Source organism: Gallus gallus, chromosome 23 (assembly GCF_016699485.2).
Source record: "Gallus gallus isolate bGalGal1 chromosome 23, bGalGal1.mat.broiler.GRCg7b, whole genome shotgun sequence".
Classification (NCBI taxonomy): Eukaryota; Metazoa; Chordata; class Aves; order Galliformes; family Phasianidae; genus Gallus; species Gallus gallus.
In genome coordinates this window covers 5274800-5288742 of record NC_052554.1, presented here as the reverse complement: position 1 = coordinate 5288742, position 13943 = coordinate 5274800, and the positions used below count along the sequence as shown (strand labels likewise).

Sequence of the window (13943 nt, the reverse complement as noted above, 5' to 3'; positions counted from 1 at the left end):
ATATCCATTGCACCAGGAGTGCACAATCCCCGCACACAGAGGGCTTCTACAAAATGTCTTCTTCACAAAAATGGCACAAGAAGCAAAAGGAAACTCTTCTCTCTTGGGAAGAGAGCACTGCAAGACTTGTTAGTGAAACAAAGAGGAAAAAAAATACTGAAAATGCAATTTTCTACTGAAACAAAATATAGAAGCTGTATGTGGTACAGCCAGCACTCCAGCAGGGGGTACATTATCAATTTATGTATGAAAATTATGGATACGTATATATATATTAGAACACACCAAAACCTTTGTGTCCTCACTCCGGAAAGAATCATGGATGTGGTACCTGCAGCAGGAGGGCAGAGCCCTGGTGTGGAAGGACTGGGAGCACTGGGAGAGGGCAGGCAGGCAGGAGCTGCGTCTGAGCACACACACGCAGGGTGGCACTTCCCACCAGTAACCATCACATAAACAAGTCGGGAGGTTGCTAGGGCATGAAAAAATATCCCAAAGATTTCCTTGAGTTTATTTTGTTAAGCTCATTCCTTTTTAAAGTGCCCCATGAGCTTTGGGCCTCAAGGAAAGATGACGACAAAATTCCTAATTTGTGAAACCCTTAATGGTGTTAATTATTTCACTTCCAAGAACAGCAGGAGCGCAGGCACACACTTGCAGCTACAAGTGCACTGCACAAGGTGTAACGCTATTAAAACCTTCAGAGAACAGAGACAGTGGGAGAAACCAGAGCAATTTAAAGTGCCTTTATTCCTTTAAGGCTGACAGGCAAATGTCACATAAATCAAAATCAATACGCAAGTACCATGGTGAAGGGAAGCGTGACCACTACTGGCTACTGCCCAGCACAACTAACTGTAGACACCAATTCTTCATCTTTTCTTTTTTCCAAATTAGGTCTCAATGCTTTCTCAGGCCACTTCTAGCTCACTGTGGAGCTGCAATGCTCGTTTCAGCCTAATTCTGCTTCCTGCTTCTCCAAGAGAATGCTACGGCAGGACAGAGAACAGCCCAGTGATCCCAGCTCTCACAGAGCAGCTCCCTTCTTTCTTCCCTGCATTCCCGCTAGTGGTGGCACGTTGCAAATGCCCCAAAGCAGAGAGCTGTGCAAAGCAGGCCTTCCATTACAGCTGCTCTCACCTGCACAGCACAGCACACACAGAGGGGCTCCGAGGTTACTTCCATCCACATGCACGGCAGCACAATATGCACATGAATTTCAGGATTTGATTGTGCTGGGAACAGCCACATTCAAATGTTCTGCACTTAACCCTTTTCCTTGCTATCTCTGCTCCAGTGTCTCCAGTTAATTTCCAGTGACTTCCTACCTTGACATGCAATAAATAGCTTCACGTGGCAGTTAAAAATTAAGCTGCCCATACTTGATAAGCTGTGGAATAAACCCCTTTCATGTGGAGACAAAGACAAACTACAGCTCTTGAACACAAGAGTTCACCACAGGAAAAGAAGAAAGTAATTAATTCTGATTATGCATACAAAATTCAACATCTGTTTCTTCAATCAACTATCTGCACACAGGCAGAAAAAAAGCAGCTTATCTTCCAACTACTGGATTGGGGTTTTCACTTTGAACAGCCCTTCTCCAACCAGAGCTCTTTTGTTTTCACTTGCATTACAAGCTCAGGAGTGTGCCTGCAGGACTACTGCATCACAGTCATCTCTCCATCTCTCTAGAAAAGCCATTTTTATTATATGCCCTCGTTCTCAGGCACATCTCTTCTGGGGATGGAAAAATAGAAGCTACTTAGTCCAATTCCTATTCTCAGCCTCTCTGTGATTTTTTTTTTAATGAAATGACTTTAAATTAATAAGGCACGTGATAACGATGCACTTGGCATTCAAGTGATTTTCAAGTCTTCAGGCTTGTCAAAGGAGGCGGTTCTGAAAGAACATAACTGTTCTATACAGAAGATGAAAACCAAAAATTCATTCACAAAATTGCCACTGCCTGTCAATAGCCAGATGTTTGAGTTTATAATGGAGAAGGGGGGGGGATTAAGAGTCGTATTTTGATAAGGGTGCCCTTACATGGAAGTAACTCTCATCACTTATTTTGTATTACTGAAGTTGAGAAGCAGTAGAACAGCCTGCACAGTACAGCGTGAGTTACAATCTCAAATCCCTCAACCTTCTGTTAGCTCCAACCACTGAAGGCAGCTACACTTTCACCTGTAGACATCCTGAAACCCACCACGGGCTCTTTAGAAGCAACGTGACCCACTGAGGCACTCACCACCGTGAGGTTGCGGATCTCCTCCATGACGCGGGGCCAGAAGGACTGCAGGCTCTGCTGGGCATCACTGCTGCTGCCTGTGCCGAAGCTGCCATCTGTAGACATGCTGGAAACTGGGAGAAAGCAGAACAAGCATCAGCAACGAGAGAGGGATGCAGGCGTCCAGAGATCCCCTCCAAGTCCCAGGAATGCAGGAAGGGCCCAGCCTGGCCAACCACCGGAGTAATCATCAAGGTATGCCAGGCCATGCCTCAGCAGCCATATAAGGATACTCATAACCTCTGAAAGCGTTTTTGTTGTTGTTGTTGTTTTTTATTTTTCCAAAGATTGTAAAAGAATACATAAAAAAAGGAATCGAAAACAAAACTGCTCTCCTCATTCCCTTATGAGAGTTCTGCCTTTTCAGTGGGACTTACAGAACACAACCAGTGCTCCGTCACAGCCCACACTGCAGTGTGCACCAACTGTAAAGTCACTTACTTTAGTGCTTCTTACAGCCAACAACAGTGCAGAGTACAGCAGCAAATCCCCTCAAGGTGAAGAGACAATATCAAGGTCAGCCTGATATTATTTCTAAAAAGCTTAATTAAACAGATTCTTCTGTGCCTGCTAGAAAGGTGTCAGTGTGCACAGACCTCGCTATCTGGAAGCACGGCAGGATGCCCAACAGGGACCATGGAGCGAGCAGCCATACCCAGCAGGGTGCAGGACCTGCTGTTCCCAGCACAGAAGTGTTTGGGTGGACACCAAAGGAGTTGTTGAGCACTTCTTGAGTGAGCACAAGCACAGCCCTGTGTTAGTGATGCTAAATGCTCCTCAGGACACCCCAAGCAGCTCTGAGTTCTCCATAGGATGACACAGATGTACAAAGAAGATATCTCTGAGCCTCTCCTCATATAGAGCAGCTGTGAAGAGAGCAATGGTGTTACAGCTTTCATAGGGGAACACCTCCAGAGAAGCACTGTGCATTACCATGGAAAGGCAGAAGACAGCAGCCCACATTCAGCTCATGTTGCTGCCGACCCTCAGCCCTTCCCCAGGCTGAAGGCAGCACAGCCTCAATGCAGCACAAGAGCACCTACAACTCCAAACGAGGACATGCCATGAAATCCTATGAGCAGATCAGGGGGAGGGACAGTGCAGCACCTCCTGCAGTCTGTGCTCCCAAGGCAGTCTGTGTGCAGGAACCTTTCCCTTTAGCCACCCTGGGAAGGAGGAGCTGTGGGGAATTTTGACAGAGCACAGCAAGGAGGGGGGCACAAGATGAAACAAGTGCTCAAGGCAGGAAGAACTGCAGGCAGGGCACCTGTGGAAATCAGTGACTGACAAGCTGCTTGATGGCTCTTCAACAATTATTTGCATTATAATGCCATCCGCCTACAAACGAAGATATTTCAAGTATTTATAAGAAAATACAGAGATAAATATTCTAATGAAAATTTAAAATTGGCCCTTGATTCCCCCTCATGATCTGCACTGTCAAATACAGACAGAAAGTAGGCTAGATACACGAATAGAAGTTAATCCTTTCTACCTGGCAATATTTCAACACTGACACTGGATGGGTCTTTGCTGCAACTGGAGATGCCATTCATCCTGGTGATAAGCCAAATCACTTCTCAGGGCTGACTCAAAATCACAAATGTCTTGCTTTCAGCCTGCTTAAATGCTGCACTGGAATGCAACAGAACCCTAAGAAGCGACAGGTTAAAAATGGAGCAAAGGGGAAGAAAGCTCTGGCATCAACACAGCGTTACATGCAAGGGCAAATTAACCACGTGCATTAGGTGTACGCCTCTGTGATGCTCATCCAGACTTGGAAGGAGGAGCTGAAAGCAGTTTGCTTCAGTCACCCAGAATTTAAAGGGTCCTCCTGATGAATGCAGAGAATTCCCACCTGCAGAGCACACACAGGACTGGTTTCAGAACAGCAGCAGTGAGGAACACCTGCTATGGAGAGTGACTACTGAGGAGAACTGCTAGGAAACTGCCTATGCGTAGGCAAAAGAATTGCCCATAGATGGGTTTCTTCATACAACTTACAGAAGGAAATAATGGCAGACTCTGAAATAAAAGCCTAAGCAGGTTAAAACCACTAAGAAATTATTTCAGTGCTTAGTTCCCACTAGGAGATACATAAGGGACCTTGAATATGCCTGCAAGCATTAGAGAAAGACTGTAAAAAAAAACCCAGAAAAACCCAAACTTCCATGCAAACCCTCAGTGTTGGCTCCATGAAATCAACTTTAATAATGGAACCATTCCTGCACCATTAGGTAAGTTCCTTCACCCGGGGGAACTGCATTCCTGTGTTTTAAGAATGCCTCCTATCAGCAGCAGCAGAGAAAACACTGCAGTGCAGGGCTGGAGATAAACCCCCCTGAGCTAATGGGAAGGCAGCTCCTGTGGGCTCATGGGATCAGCATCTCACCCTGTTTATCTGCTTTGATATGCAGGGAACTTCAACAGCTCTCTTCCACCTTGCCTTCCCCACCCCATGACTTCCTCCTGTGGATCCCCACAAGCTCCAGGCTCTCCCACCTCATCCTGCTGCTGAATAACAGAGGCTCAAACCCATCCCACCATCTCACTCCATTAGGCAGTGATCCCACCAACTCCATTAGGCACAAGCAAACAAATCCCAAAGCCCAAGGCCTCCAAGGCACACACCAGGTAAGAAATAGGCATGTAGGAGTAGCAGAGTGGGCTGCACCCACCCTGACACCATGCATCCCCTCTGCAGTTTCCACATTCAGGGAAAAAGGAATGGAAGGCCAAAATGCTGAGGCCCGGGCATAAAATGCCTGGAGGTGATTACAGAGCAGATTAGCCAGCACATCTCAAGAACTGAGGCAGCAACACTCTGCAATTAGAGCTTTTCTGCTCACCAGAGCAGAACACCTTTTGCAGACATTAAACTTACAAAACCCTGTGGCAGCTGACAAGTGCTTAAGGACCTCACTTCACAGGAGCACAAAGCAGCCATGAAGACACCACTGCTGTCTGTGGTTGTTTTGTTTTTAAATAGAGCCCCAGCAAGGATCTTTCTTTAATGCCTGGGAAGGGGAAGCAGCCAAACAAAGCCATCTCCCACTGGATGTCCTGATGCACACTCGAGCAAGAAGTTGCTATTGGAAACACAGGCTGCAGAACAACTGCAAACTAAACCAAGAGCTCTTGCAGTTCCACCTGGAGCTCCTCAGCTGGAAGGAAGTGGCCGTACACAGGGCAGGAGCTGGGGCACTGCCACAGGGCCAGGCGTGAGGACAGCCTCCATCTCCCACCTCCAGCCCCGAGCTGGCCATGCCCAGCAGCAGCTGAACAAATCGAGTGGGTGGAAAGCAGATCTAAATGCAATTTATCCAAATAACTGAAGGGATATGCAAACTAAGAGTGCCAGAGGGACATGATGAGAAGCTGTGAGGCTCTCGGGAAAGGAGGAACTAGCTCCCAACACCAGGCATCTGCTGCTGGGCAGAGCTGTCAGGTGCTTTGCATGGCACAGTGCTGTTCCCAGGCCGGCTTGATGAGAAAGAGCCCATTCTGCACACTGTTCCATGGCAGCAGCAGTGCGTTCCTTCTCAGCACCTTCAGGATGTGCACAACCTGCAGTGAAATGGAGGCTGCAAAGAAACAAGACAGAAGCGCAGACAAATGCTGTGCCTCAGCACCCTCAGCTGCAGGTACAGAACTATCTGCTTTAACTGAAAACTGCCATTGCACGTTCTCCCCCCATAAGTCTATCACCATTCCACTATGGAATTATCACCTCCACAGACGGGGCTTTGAAGAACCACCACCCAAAAAGCCACACGACTCTGTTGGTTTTACACTTCCCATCACACAAACTCACGAGAAGCCTAATTATTAGGAAGTGGTGTTGCAGAAAAAAGGCAGCTGTGCATTTCCTTTCATGTTACTATTTTTTGATAGAGCAAAGAATAAAAGCCAATGGCTCTGCACACAGCAAAACCCTGAAGTATGAAGAACGGATCCACAGAGCTGAAAACTGAGTATCTGGAACAAACACTCCTCTGACATTCAGCACTACCTCCAGCACGATGCTCTCAGCGCGGCGCTCTGTTTTGGGAGCCTGTCCCTTGATTAAAAAGTAAGATGTGCACAGCCCACTTGCATATCTAAAGAATGAGCTCTGCGTAGCAAGAAGTGCCAGACACCTGATCCTGCCCAAATCAGGAGGAACAATCTAGTGACGCTGAACTAGTTTCACAGGAGAGGCACATACAGGTTTACACAAATCCAGTAACACATTTCTGTAAATGGTGGCAGAGGAGTCTTCAATGTATGACAGCCACGTGCCGGCACCCCCCGTGAGACTCTGCTCTCATTATGGCCATTAGGGCATCCGAGGGAGCAGCACAACCTCAAACAGAGCATCAGTCTGATCTGGAATGGGCTACACCAACCCCGGGCCCAGGCAGCCTTTGTGATGGCTGACGCTGAGCTGACAGCACATCTCCATGCTGTGAGGAGCTGCGTTGCTTTGTGCCATCACACCCCATGCAACCTCACTTTAAAACAAAGCTTTGGAAGTCATGCCAATGGGCTGAAGTGCTGCCACTGAGATGCCATGCCTCAACTCTCTGAGCAACTCCTCTGCATTGAGAGCCACTTGAGATAACATATGTAATCTTCTAATTCCCACCCAAACCTCCTTTCCTGAAATAAGGTCATGTTTATTGCAATTCCAAGGAGACATCACGTTTACATGCAACAGTTTTTGGAAGCAAGATCAGCTTTGAAGAAAACCAACCAAACAAAAACGAAGCAGGAAGCACAGATAACGAGTGGGACGTTCCAGCCAAAGGTGCTCCCAGGCTCCACGTGCTGCTCTGCACAAAGCATGCAGACACACCTGTACTCAAGTGTGTGTGATCAAAACACAGCAGCACAACTTCACTCCCTGCAGCACACACACAGGGTCTGCTCAGAGCTCAAACTGCACCAGGAAAGAAACTTCACGTGAGCAGAATGGATTTGATTGATACTCAGAGAGAGGCAAAGACAGCAGGGTCAGCACAGTGACGTTCAGCACATGGCAGCACTAGCAATGCTGCTGTGACTAAAGCATAAGAACTACCACCTTTAAGTATGGGTAACAATTACACAAAATCACAGCTAAAATGCAGGCCAAAATCATTTATCCAAGCAATGTGGGAACTCTTCTCCATTTCTGCAGTACAGTCCTGCAAAGCATTGCAGGCAGTGGGAAAAGGCCATGCTCACAAACCTACAAAGATTCTCAAGTTCTGCTCTCGATGAAAACAAACTTTCAACCTTTTATAAGTAAATTCCAGAGGTTTCTGCCTGACCACCATAATTCAAAACAAGCACTTCCTTCCAGTGTGCCGTTATAAGAAGCTTCTGCAATCCCTTGGTTTATTTTTAACCTTTCCCTCTTGCAGCACTGCACACACAGCTGGTACATGATGTCGGCATGGGAGGATCATCCCAGGCTGGATAAGGTGTGCATCTGTAGATTTCTCTCGTTCAATAAAATGAAAATTGACCACAACAGACGGGGTAGTTGAATGCTGAACTGCTACCTGTGGAGGATACAGAGCACATCTTGCTGCAGGTTGGTAAGAAAAGGCTGTAAAACAAGTCAGAAAGGGTTGAGCTCGAGTTGCTCTTGCCTTGGGGCAGAAAAACAAACAAGATGACCTCTTCAGGTGCCTTCCAGCCCTTTCTTCTTGAACTATTTAGCAGTATATATTTTATCTTCAAAGCACTGTTTGAACATTAACTCCCTCGTACCTCTGACGCGTTACTTGTTTTCATTCCTGCGAGGCACAGCGTTTGATTTAAGCCCAAATCAGCCACAACGCCAAGGAGAGGCTCTGGATCTGCACTTCCACCAGCACCCACCTTCTCAAACCCGGCTCCAGTGGGACCGTGGCTGGGCTCTGCCCACATACCCCATCCATCCTGCACCAATCCCATGCCCCTTGTACCCCCAGCGCAACCCCTGCCACCTGCTTTGGGCAGGCTGGGGCCAGAGGAGCATGGCTGGACTCAGAGGAGCATGGCTGGACTCGTGGTGGTATTGTGGCTCCTGCAGAGGGGAGGCAGAACAGAGCAGCCCACCGGCTCCATTCACAGGAACTGATCAGAGAGCTTCTCCCAATATGAAATTAGAGTCCAGGTCTCACAGAGCTGCACAAAAGCACCAATGAGCCCCAGGCTGCTCTGGATGAAGAGCTGGCACTTTCCACGCGGGCTGTGCAGGACGAGAGCCACAGCACCGTGCTGCCCTGGGTGTGCAGGATGGGAACAGCCACAGCACAGGCAGTGCCCTGTGCATGCGCCCAGAGGAACCACAACACCTCGCATACATTTGTACAGGACACAGCGTGACCCAGCAGGCAAAGGCAATGACCCCCACAGGCAGTGGGACACAGCAGACTCAGACAGGCTGCTGTCAGCTGGCTTCACTCCTTCAGGATGGGAAGAGGAACAGCAATCACACTCACTTTCACAGAAACCTGAGGTCACTGCAGTGCACGAGCTACCTGACAGCACTGCTAAAAGCCCAGCAGGGCCCACCCTGAGCCGTGCACACACACCAGGGCTGGTATCACAACCCCCAGCAGCACCGCATGGCACAGAACTGAGCTTCAGCATGAGAGCTGCCTGTCCACAGCTGCACCGAGTCCAAAACTGGGCCGCAAACCTTCAAGCACCACGTGGAAAATAACGCCGGCATAGTTTTCTTTTGAAAGGTAAAGCAAACAAAATAATCTGAATTGCTGTTTGCACTGGTTATTTTACTTCCCTTTCTTCTTTGAATGAAAGAGCACAAGGGTCATACTTGATATTTGGTGTTTCAACAGTTAAACATTATTAAATAGTTGCTCATCTAGGGCAGTTATGATCCAGTTTTAATGCAGTCTTAAGCGTTGTGTGTTTCCTTGCTCTTCTGCTGCACTTTTAGGCTCAGCCACCACTGTCCTGCTGGAGAGGGAAGAGGGGAAGGCAGAAAGAAGGATTAAAACCACACCTAAACAGCAGCAAATGTGTGAATGGCAGAGAGGAGGTGATCACAAACCCTTGTGACGGCTGTAAGCAGAGGGAAAGGCTGTGCCAGCTCTAAGCATTGCTTCTGAGAACTTTGCTGCTCTTGCTAGAAAAGTGAAATCAACATACAGTTTTTAGGGGCTGTGGGGCTCTTTGTCCTATAGGCATTATTATAACACTTGATGTTCTTATTTCATTCTTTACTCAATTTCATAAATTAAATTAATAAATGGTATCCTGCAGAAGTTAGAAGTAATCATTTTTATAATGCAGCTATGAGTTTTTTGCCTCCCAAGGTCAGAAAACCTCACTTAAACAAAGCACAGCCTATAGAGCTCAATGGACAGGCAGAACGCTGTCATGAGGCCTTCATTTTTTTTTATGATCTTGTACTATAAACACACAGATCTACACTCTGATGGGTCACCTTCAGTGAATAAAGAAGACAGCTGAGGGTGACCCACTTTGACTCATGAGGCAGTGACCAAGCAGGACAGCAAGCTATAGACAACAGGAGAAAATCCCCACAGCGAGATCTCAGCACGCAGGAATTCTTGGGTTCTGAGCAATACACAACAACAGGAGCTTCCTCAGCAGTACCCAACGTTTGGTCACACAGACAATGCCCCCATAACAGTTCTTTGGCCGCTCTGAATCACAATAGCGAAACAAGAAATAAGAGTTGAAGTTAACCATACCAATCTGATTCACTTCCAGTGCAGGCAGCCCGATAAGCTGCTTCCTGTACCCACACCACTGGAATACAGATGTCACGCTGCATTATATAAATACCAGATCCCAGCCCAATTCAAGGAACCCAACAAAACAAACACCAACACCAGCTCTGAAGGTGACCTCCTGCAGGCACCCACCAGGCTCCAAGTGCCTCAACCCACAGGGCCAGCTTCCCACAACAACCCCACGTCCTCTATGCCTTCCCTGCTGGTGCAGCCAGCTGCGTTAGTACAAGAAATAACCATGGAAAAGTCCCCAGACAAAACCTAGGGCCTGCTTTTCAGGCCTGCTCAAAATGGGAACCTTTGAGGCACGGAGAACACACCCCAACCCCACAGAGCAGCACAACTGGGACATGGGAACCTTCCCTCCACGCCATGGGCTACCAGAAGGTCAGAGCTGGCAGAATGTGTACACAAATCCCTTTTCAGTGCTGGAAGCTTCGTGGCTTTTTTTGCTGTTCTTCTCCCAGGAAGATCAAGCAGCACCTACTGCTGCACATCCATAGCCTCTTGCAAGCTCAAGATCTGAAATATGATGAACATTGGGTGTAATGAAAGCTCCGGCTACATCTCAAAAGCATGGAGCAACTGAATACATCCAAAATAGATGAAAAAAACCCAGCTTAAAATGGCTTATCTCGACATGCACAGGCCAGCAGTGACCTTCTTGCTGGCAGCAATGCTCAGGAGCCCCACGGCCACTTCAGGTCCTGCTGCTGCCCCACCAATGACCTGGAACAGCCACTGGTACCAATAGGGGATGGTTTCCCTCTGTCCCTTTCAGACTTGGAAGCACATGAAGCCACAGAAAGCTGAGCCTGAGGAAGGGCGATGCTTCTCACCAGCTGCAATGGAAATTAAAATACCCAGTGACACTCAGAGGCTGTAGCAATACAAAGAGCACTCAGGTTGCAGCCAGAGCCCAGCGTGGTCCCTCAGTTACAGGTGGCATCACTGAGAGTTGCGCTCAGGGAACGCACCCAGCTCTGACATAAGATGCACAATGTAATTACCTCCGGTTCTGAAAACAGCAATTCTGAAGCCAACAATTTGTAGCTGGAGAACAAAAAGCCCCGACAAAGGGCCCAGAACACCAGGTTGAGTCCTGCAGCCCCACCGGCACTGCAAGGACGTGCCAGCAGCACCCAACATCCCGCTGCAGTGCGGGGTGAGGAATGCCTGCAGTGTGCACTTAATTCCGAGCTGCACACCATTCCCCGTACCCTCGGTGCCCTGGGAGAAGGGAGCAGCTTCATTTTTCAACTCGCATTCATTTTTTTTTCCCAGCCAGAGTGCCGTAAACAAACTTTGTCCTTCATTCTGGAGGCCGGGAGCCGCGGCATCTCAAGGTCACTGCTGCTGATGTGGGGAGGCCTCACTCGGGCACTCGGCTGCAGCTCAGCACCGGCTCCAGGCCCAGGCCTGGGTCTGCCTGAGGCTGCCCGCTCACCCATGTCGCTCTCAGCTCGCTGGCCCCGGTGTGTGCCCAGCAGTGCTCGGCCTCTCAGTGACCTTCAGTGTTCGGTGGCCAACGGGAGAGAAAACAAAGGGCTGATGGGCAGCGGGCAGGAGCCTGGGGGCCCAATGCCCCCGGTGCCGCTGGGCCGCAGAGGCCGAGCGTCAGCGCCAGCTCCCGCATCCCCCTTTATCTCCCTCCCCCCTCCCCCAGCCCCACAGCTCGGCGGGCACCGGGGGAGGTGCTGCCATTTTGTGCCCCCCCTCAATCCACGCTCCCGGTTGGCGGCCCCGTGGCGGCGCAGCCGTACGCACAGCTCAGCCCGGGATGACCCCTCCGTTCGCCCGCCCGCACCCCCTCCTCCTCCTCCTCCTTCTCAACGCCGGGGGCTCAGCCCGGGGCACAGAGCCGCGCCCGCAGCCCCCTCCATCGGCGCGGAGGGGAGGCCCCGAGCGGGGCCGGGCGGTGCCATCGCTGCGCTGTCACCGGGCCGCGGCCGCCCCCCGCCCAACCCGCGCGGCCCCCGCCAGCACCACCAACTCACCGGGCCGCGGGGGCTGCCCACCGGGTGGGACGGGATGGTGCCGAGGGGCGGCGGCCCCCGAGCGTCCCGGGCCGGTCCGCCATTCCTTTGTCTTTGAGCTGACCCCTGCCTGCCGGGACTCCGCGTCCCCGCCGGACCGGGGCCCCGGCCCCTTTAACAGCCGCCGCTCAGCCTACCCTGCTGCGCCCGCCCCGCCGCGCCCATTGGCTGAGCGCCGCCGGGGGGAGCCGCGGCCCCGTGCGCTCATTGGCTGCCGCCGGCGGCTCGCCCCGGCCGTCCGCTTCCTGCTTTAAAGTTACCTTGAGAGGCAGCGCAGGGGTCAGAGCGGCGCCCGCCCGCGGCCCCCTCGGCGGCGCGGCTCTGCGCCCTCCTCTCCCGCTCGGCGACGCCTATTGGCCAGTCGACACGCGGAGGGGACGCGCGGCGCTGCCGATTGGCCAGCGCGGCTGTCGCTCCCAGCAACGCCCGCCCCCTCCTCCGGCGGCGCGTCACGGGGCCGCGCGGGAGGGCGGAGCGCGGAGCCGTTCCCGGGGCAGCGCAGGGCCGGGTTGGCGGGCAGCGCTGCGGGGCCGCTGCTCAGGGGCACCACCCGCCGCTCGGAAGCGATGCCGGGAAAACGCAACAAATAAAATGAAATCGGGGGCTCTGCCTGACCTCTGCATCCCGTGGGCAGCGGTAGCCGCTGCACCAAACCCAGCGGTCACGCAGGGCCGCGCAGTGTCAGCAGCATCACAACGGGCCGTGCCCGATTGTCACCTATTCAGCAGGGACAGCGAGCCGCGCGCAGTTTTAGGCCAGCAATGGAATGAGGCTCAACGTAATAACAGCAGCCCTGTCCAAAAACATAACCTCACCAAGGAGGGCGTGGATACACCTATCAAAAGACACACAGTGTTGTCACGAGCAACAGCACTGCCTTCGGTCTGATGAGCCAGGTGCGTGTGCTGTGTGTAGGACCACATGCTCAGTCTGCTCCGCAATGCACTGAACCAGCTGGGACCCCCATCTCATCTGCCTGCAGACAAAGCACCACGAGGAGGCAGATTCCAGGCCAAGGGGCCACCACCACTGCTGTTCGCTTCCTGTAAGTGCTCCGAGCCATTTGTCACACACACCGAGCAGTCCCTGCCACCTGGTGTGAACTGAGCCTGCCGCTGCCCCTGACCCACAGCCAGCAGCTAAGGAACACCGAGGCCTGAATGGAACTGAGCCCACCGCAACAGCTGTTGGCCCTGGGCCGTGCTTCTGTCCTTCTCTCAGGAACCACGTTTACGTTCAGGACTCGGCACAGAGCCATGCGGCCCTCAGGTGCGCCCCACAGAACAGCTTTGCCCGCCTGACGGCCCGGCCCGGCCCCTCCTCGCACTCTCCTCCTAAGGTGTGCGGAGCAAAAAAGTCAACTAAATGAACAGGTATCGGTAACAGGTGGTAACGGGACGCGGAACCGAGCTCTCCGCAGCACGGCCCCGCCGGGGCCCACACACGGGCACAGGCCTCGCCGCCCCCACCCCCGCGCTGCGCGGGGAAACGGTTAGGCTCCCCGTCCTCTCCCCGGTCCGCCTCTAAGCAGCCAATCAGCGCGCGGCTTCTTTCGCCCGCCTCCCCCCGCATGGGCCAATCAGCGCGCGCGGCGCGTCTGTGCCAATCAGAGCGGCGCCGCCGAAGTGGGGGGGGGGAACCCCTCGCGCCGCCCCCGCCCCACGGCTCTCGCTAGGCCGCCGCCTCCCCCCCGCTGCCGTCCAACCCGCCCCCCACGCACTCACCGTGCCGGTCGGCGCCGCGACCTCCGCCTCCTCTGCCCGGCGGCCGCGCTGCCTCCGGCCCGGCTGGTGGGAGGTGGGAGGGAGGGGGAGGGGTGCGGCTGGAGCAGAGCGCGCGCCCGGCGGCCGAGAAACAAGATGGCGGCGGGCCCGT

The 13943-nt window shown here is 52.2% G+C and overlaps 1 protein-coding gene across 21 annotated transcripts in view; it reads right to left on the bottom strand.

Annotated features, from left to right (window-relative positions):
* NFYC (nuclear transcription factor Y subunit gamma) overlaps positions 1 to 13943 on the bottom strand; it is a 27455-nt gene extending 13512 nt beyond the window's left edge. For 8 of the 21 annotated variants that reach the window (XM_025143070.3, XM_025143071.3, XM_025143072.3 and 5 more), the window contains exons 1-2: positions 13793 to 13943; positions 2255 to 2367 (exon numbers count right to left, since the gene is read on the bottom strand). In XM_025143070.3, coding sequence (XP_024998838.1) covers positions 2255 to 2359 — 105 coding nt within the window. In that variant the 5' untranslated portion in view covers positions 2360 to 2367; positions 13793 to 13943. Of the gene's footprint in view, positions 1 to 331; positions 2368 to 12029; positions 12176 to 12328; positions 12420 to 13792 lie in introns of those variants that run through there. The other 13 variants (XM_025143075.3, XM_046903588.1, XM_004947797.5 and 10 more) reach the window with 3 other exon arrangements.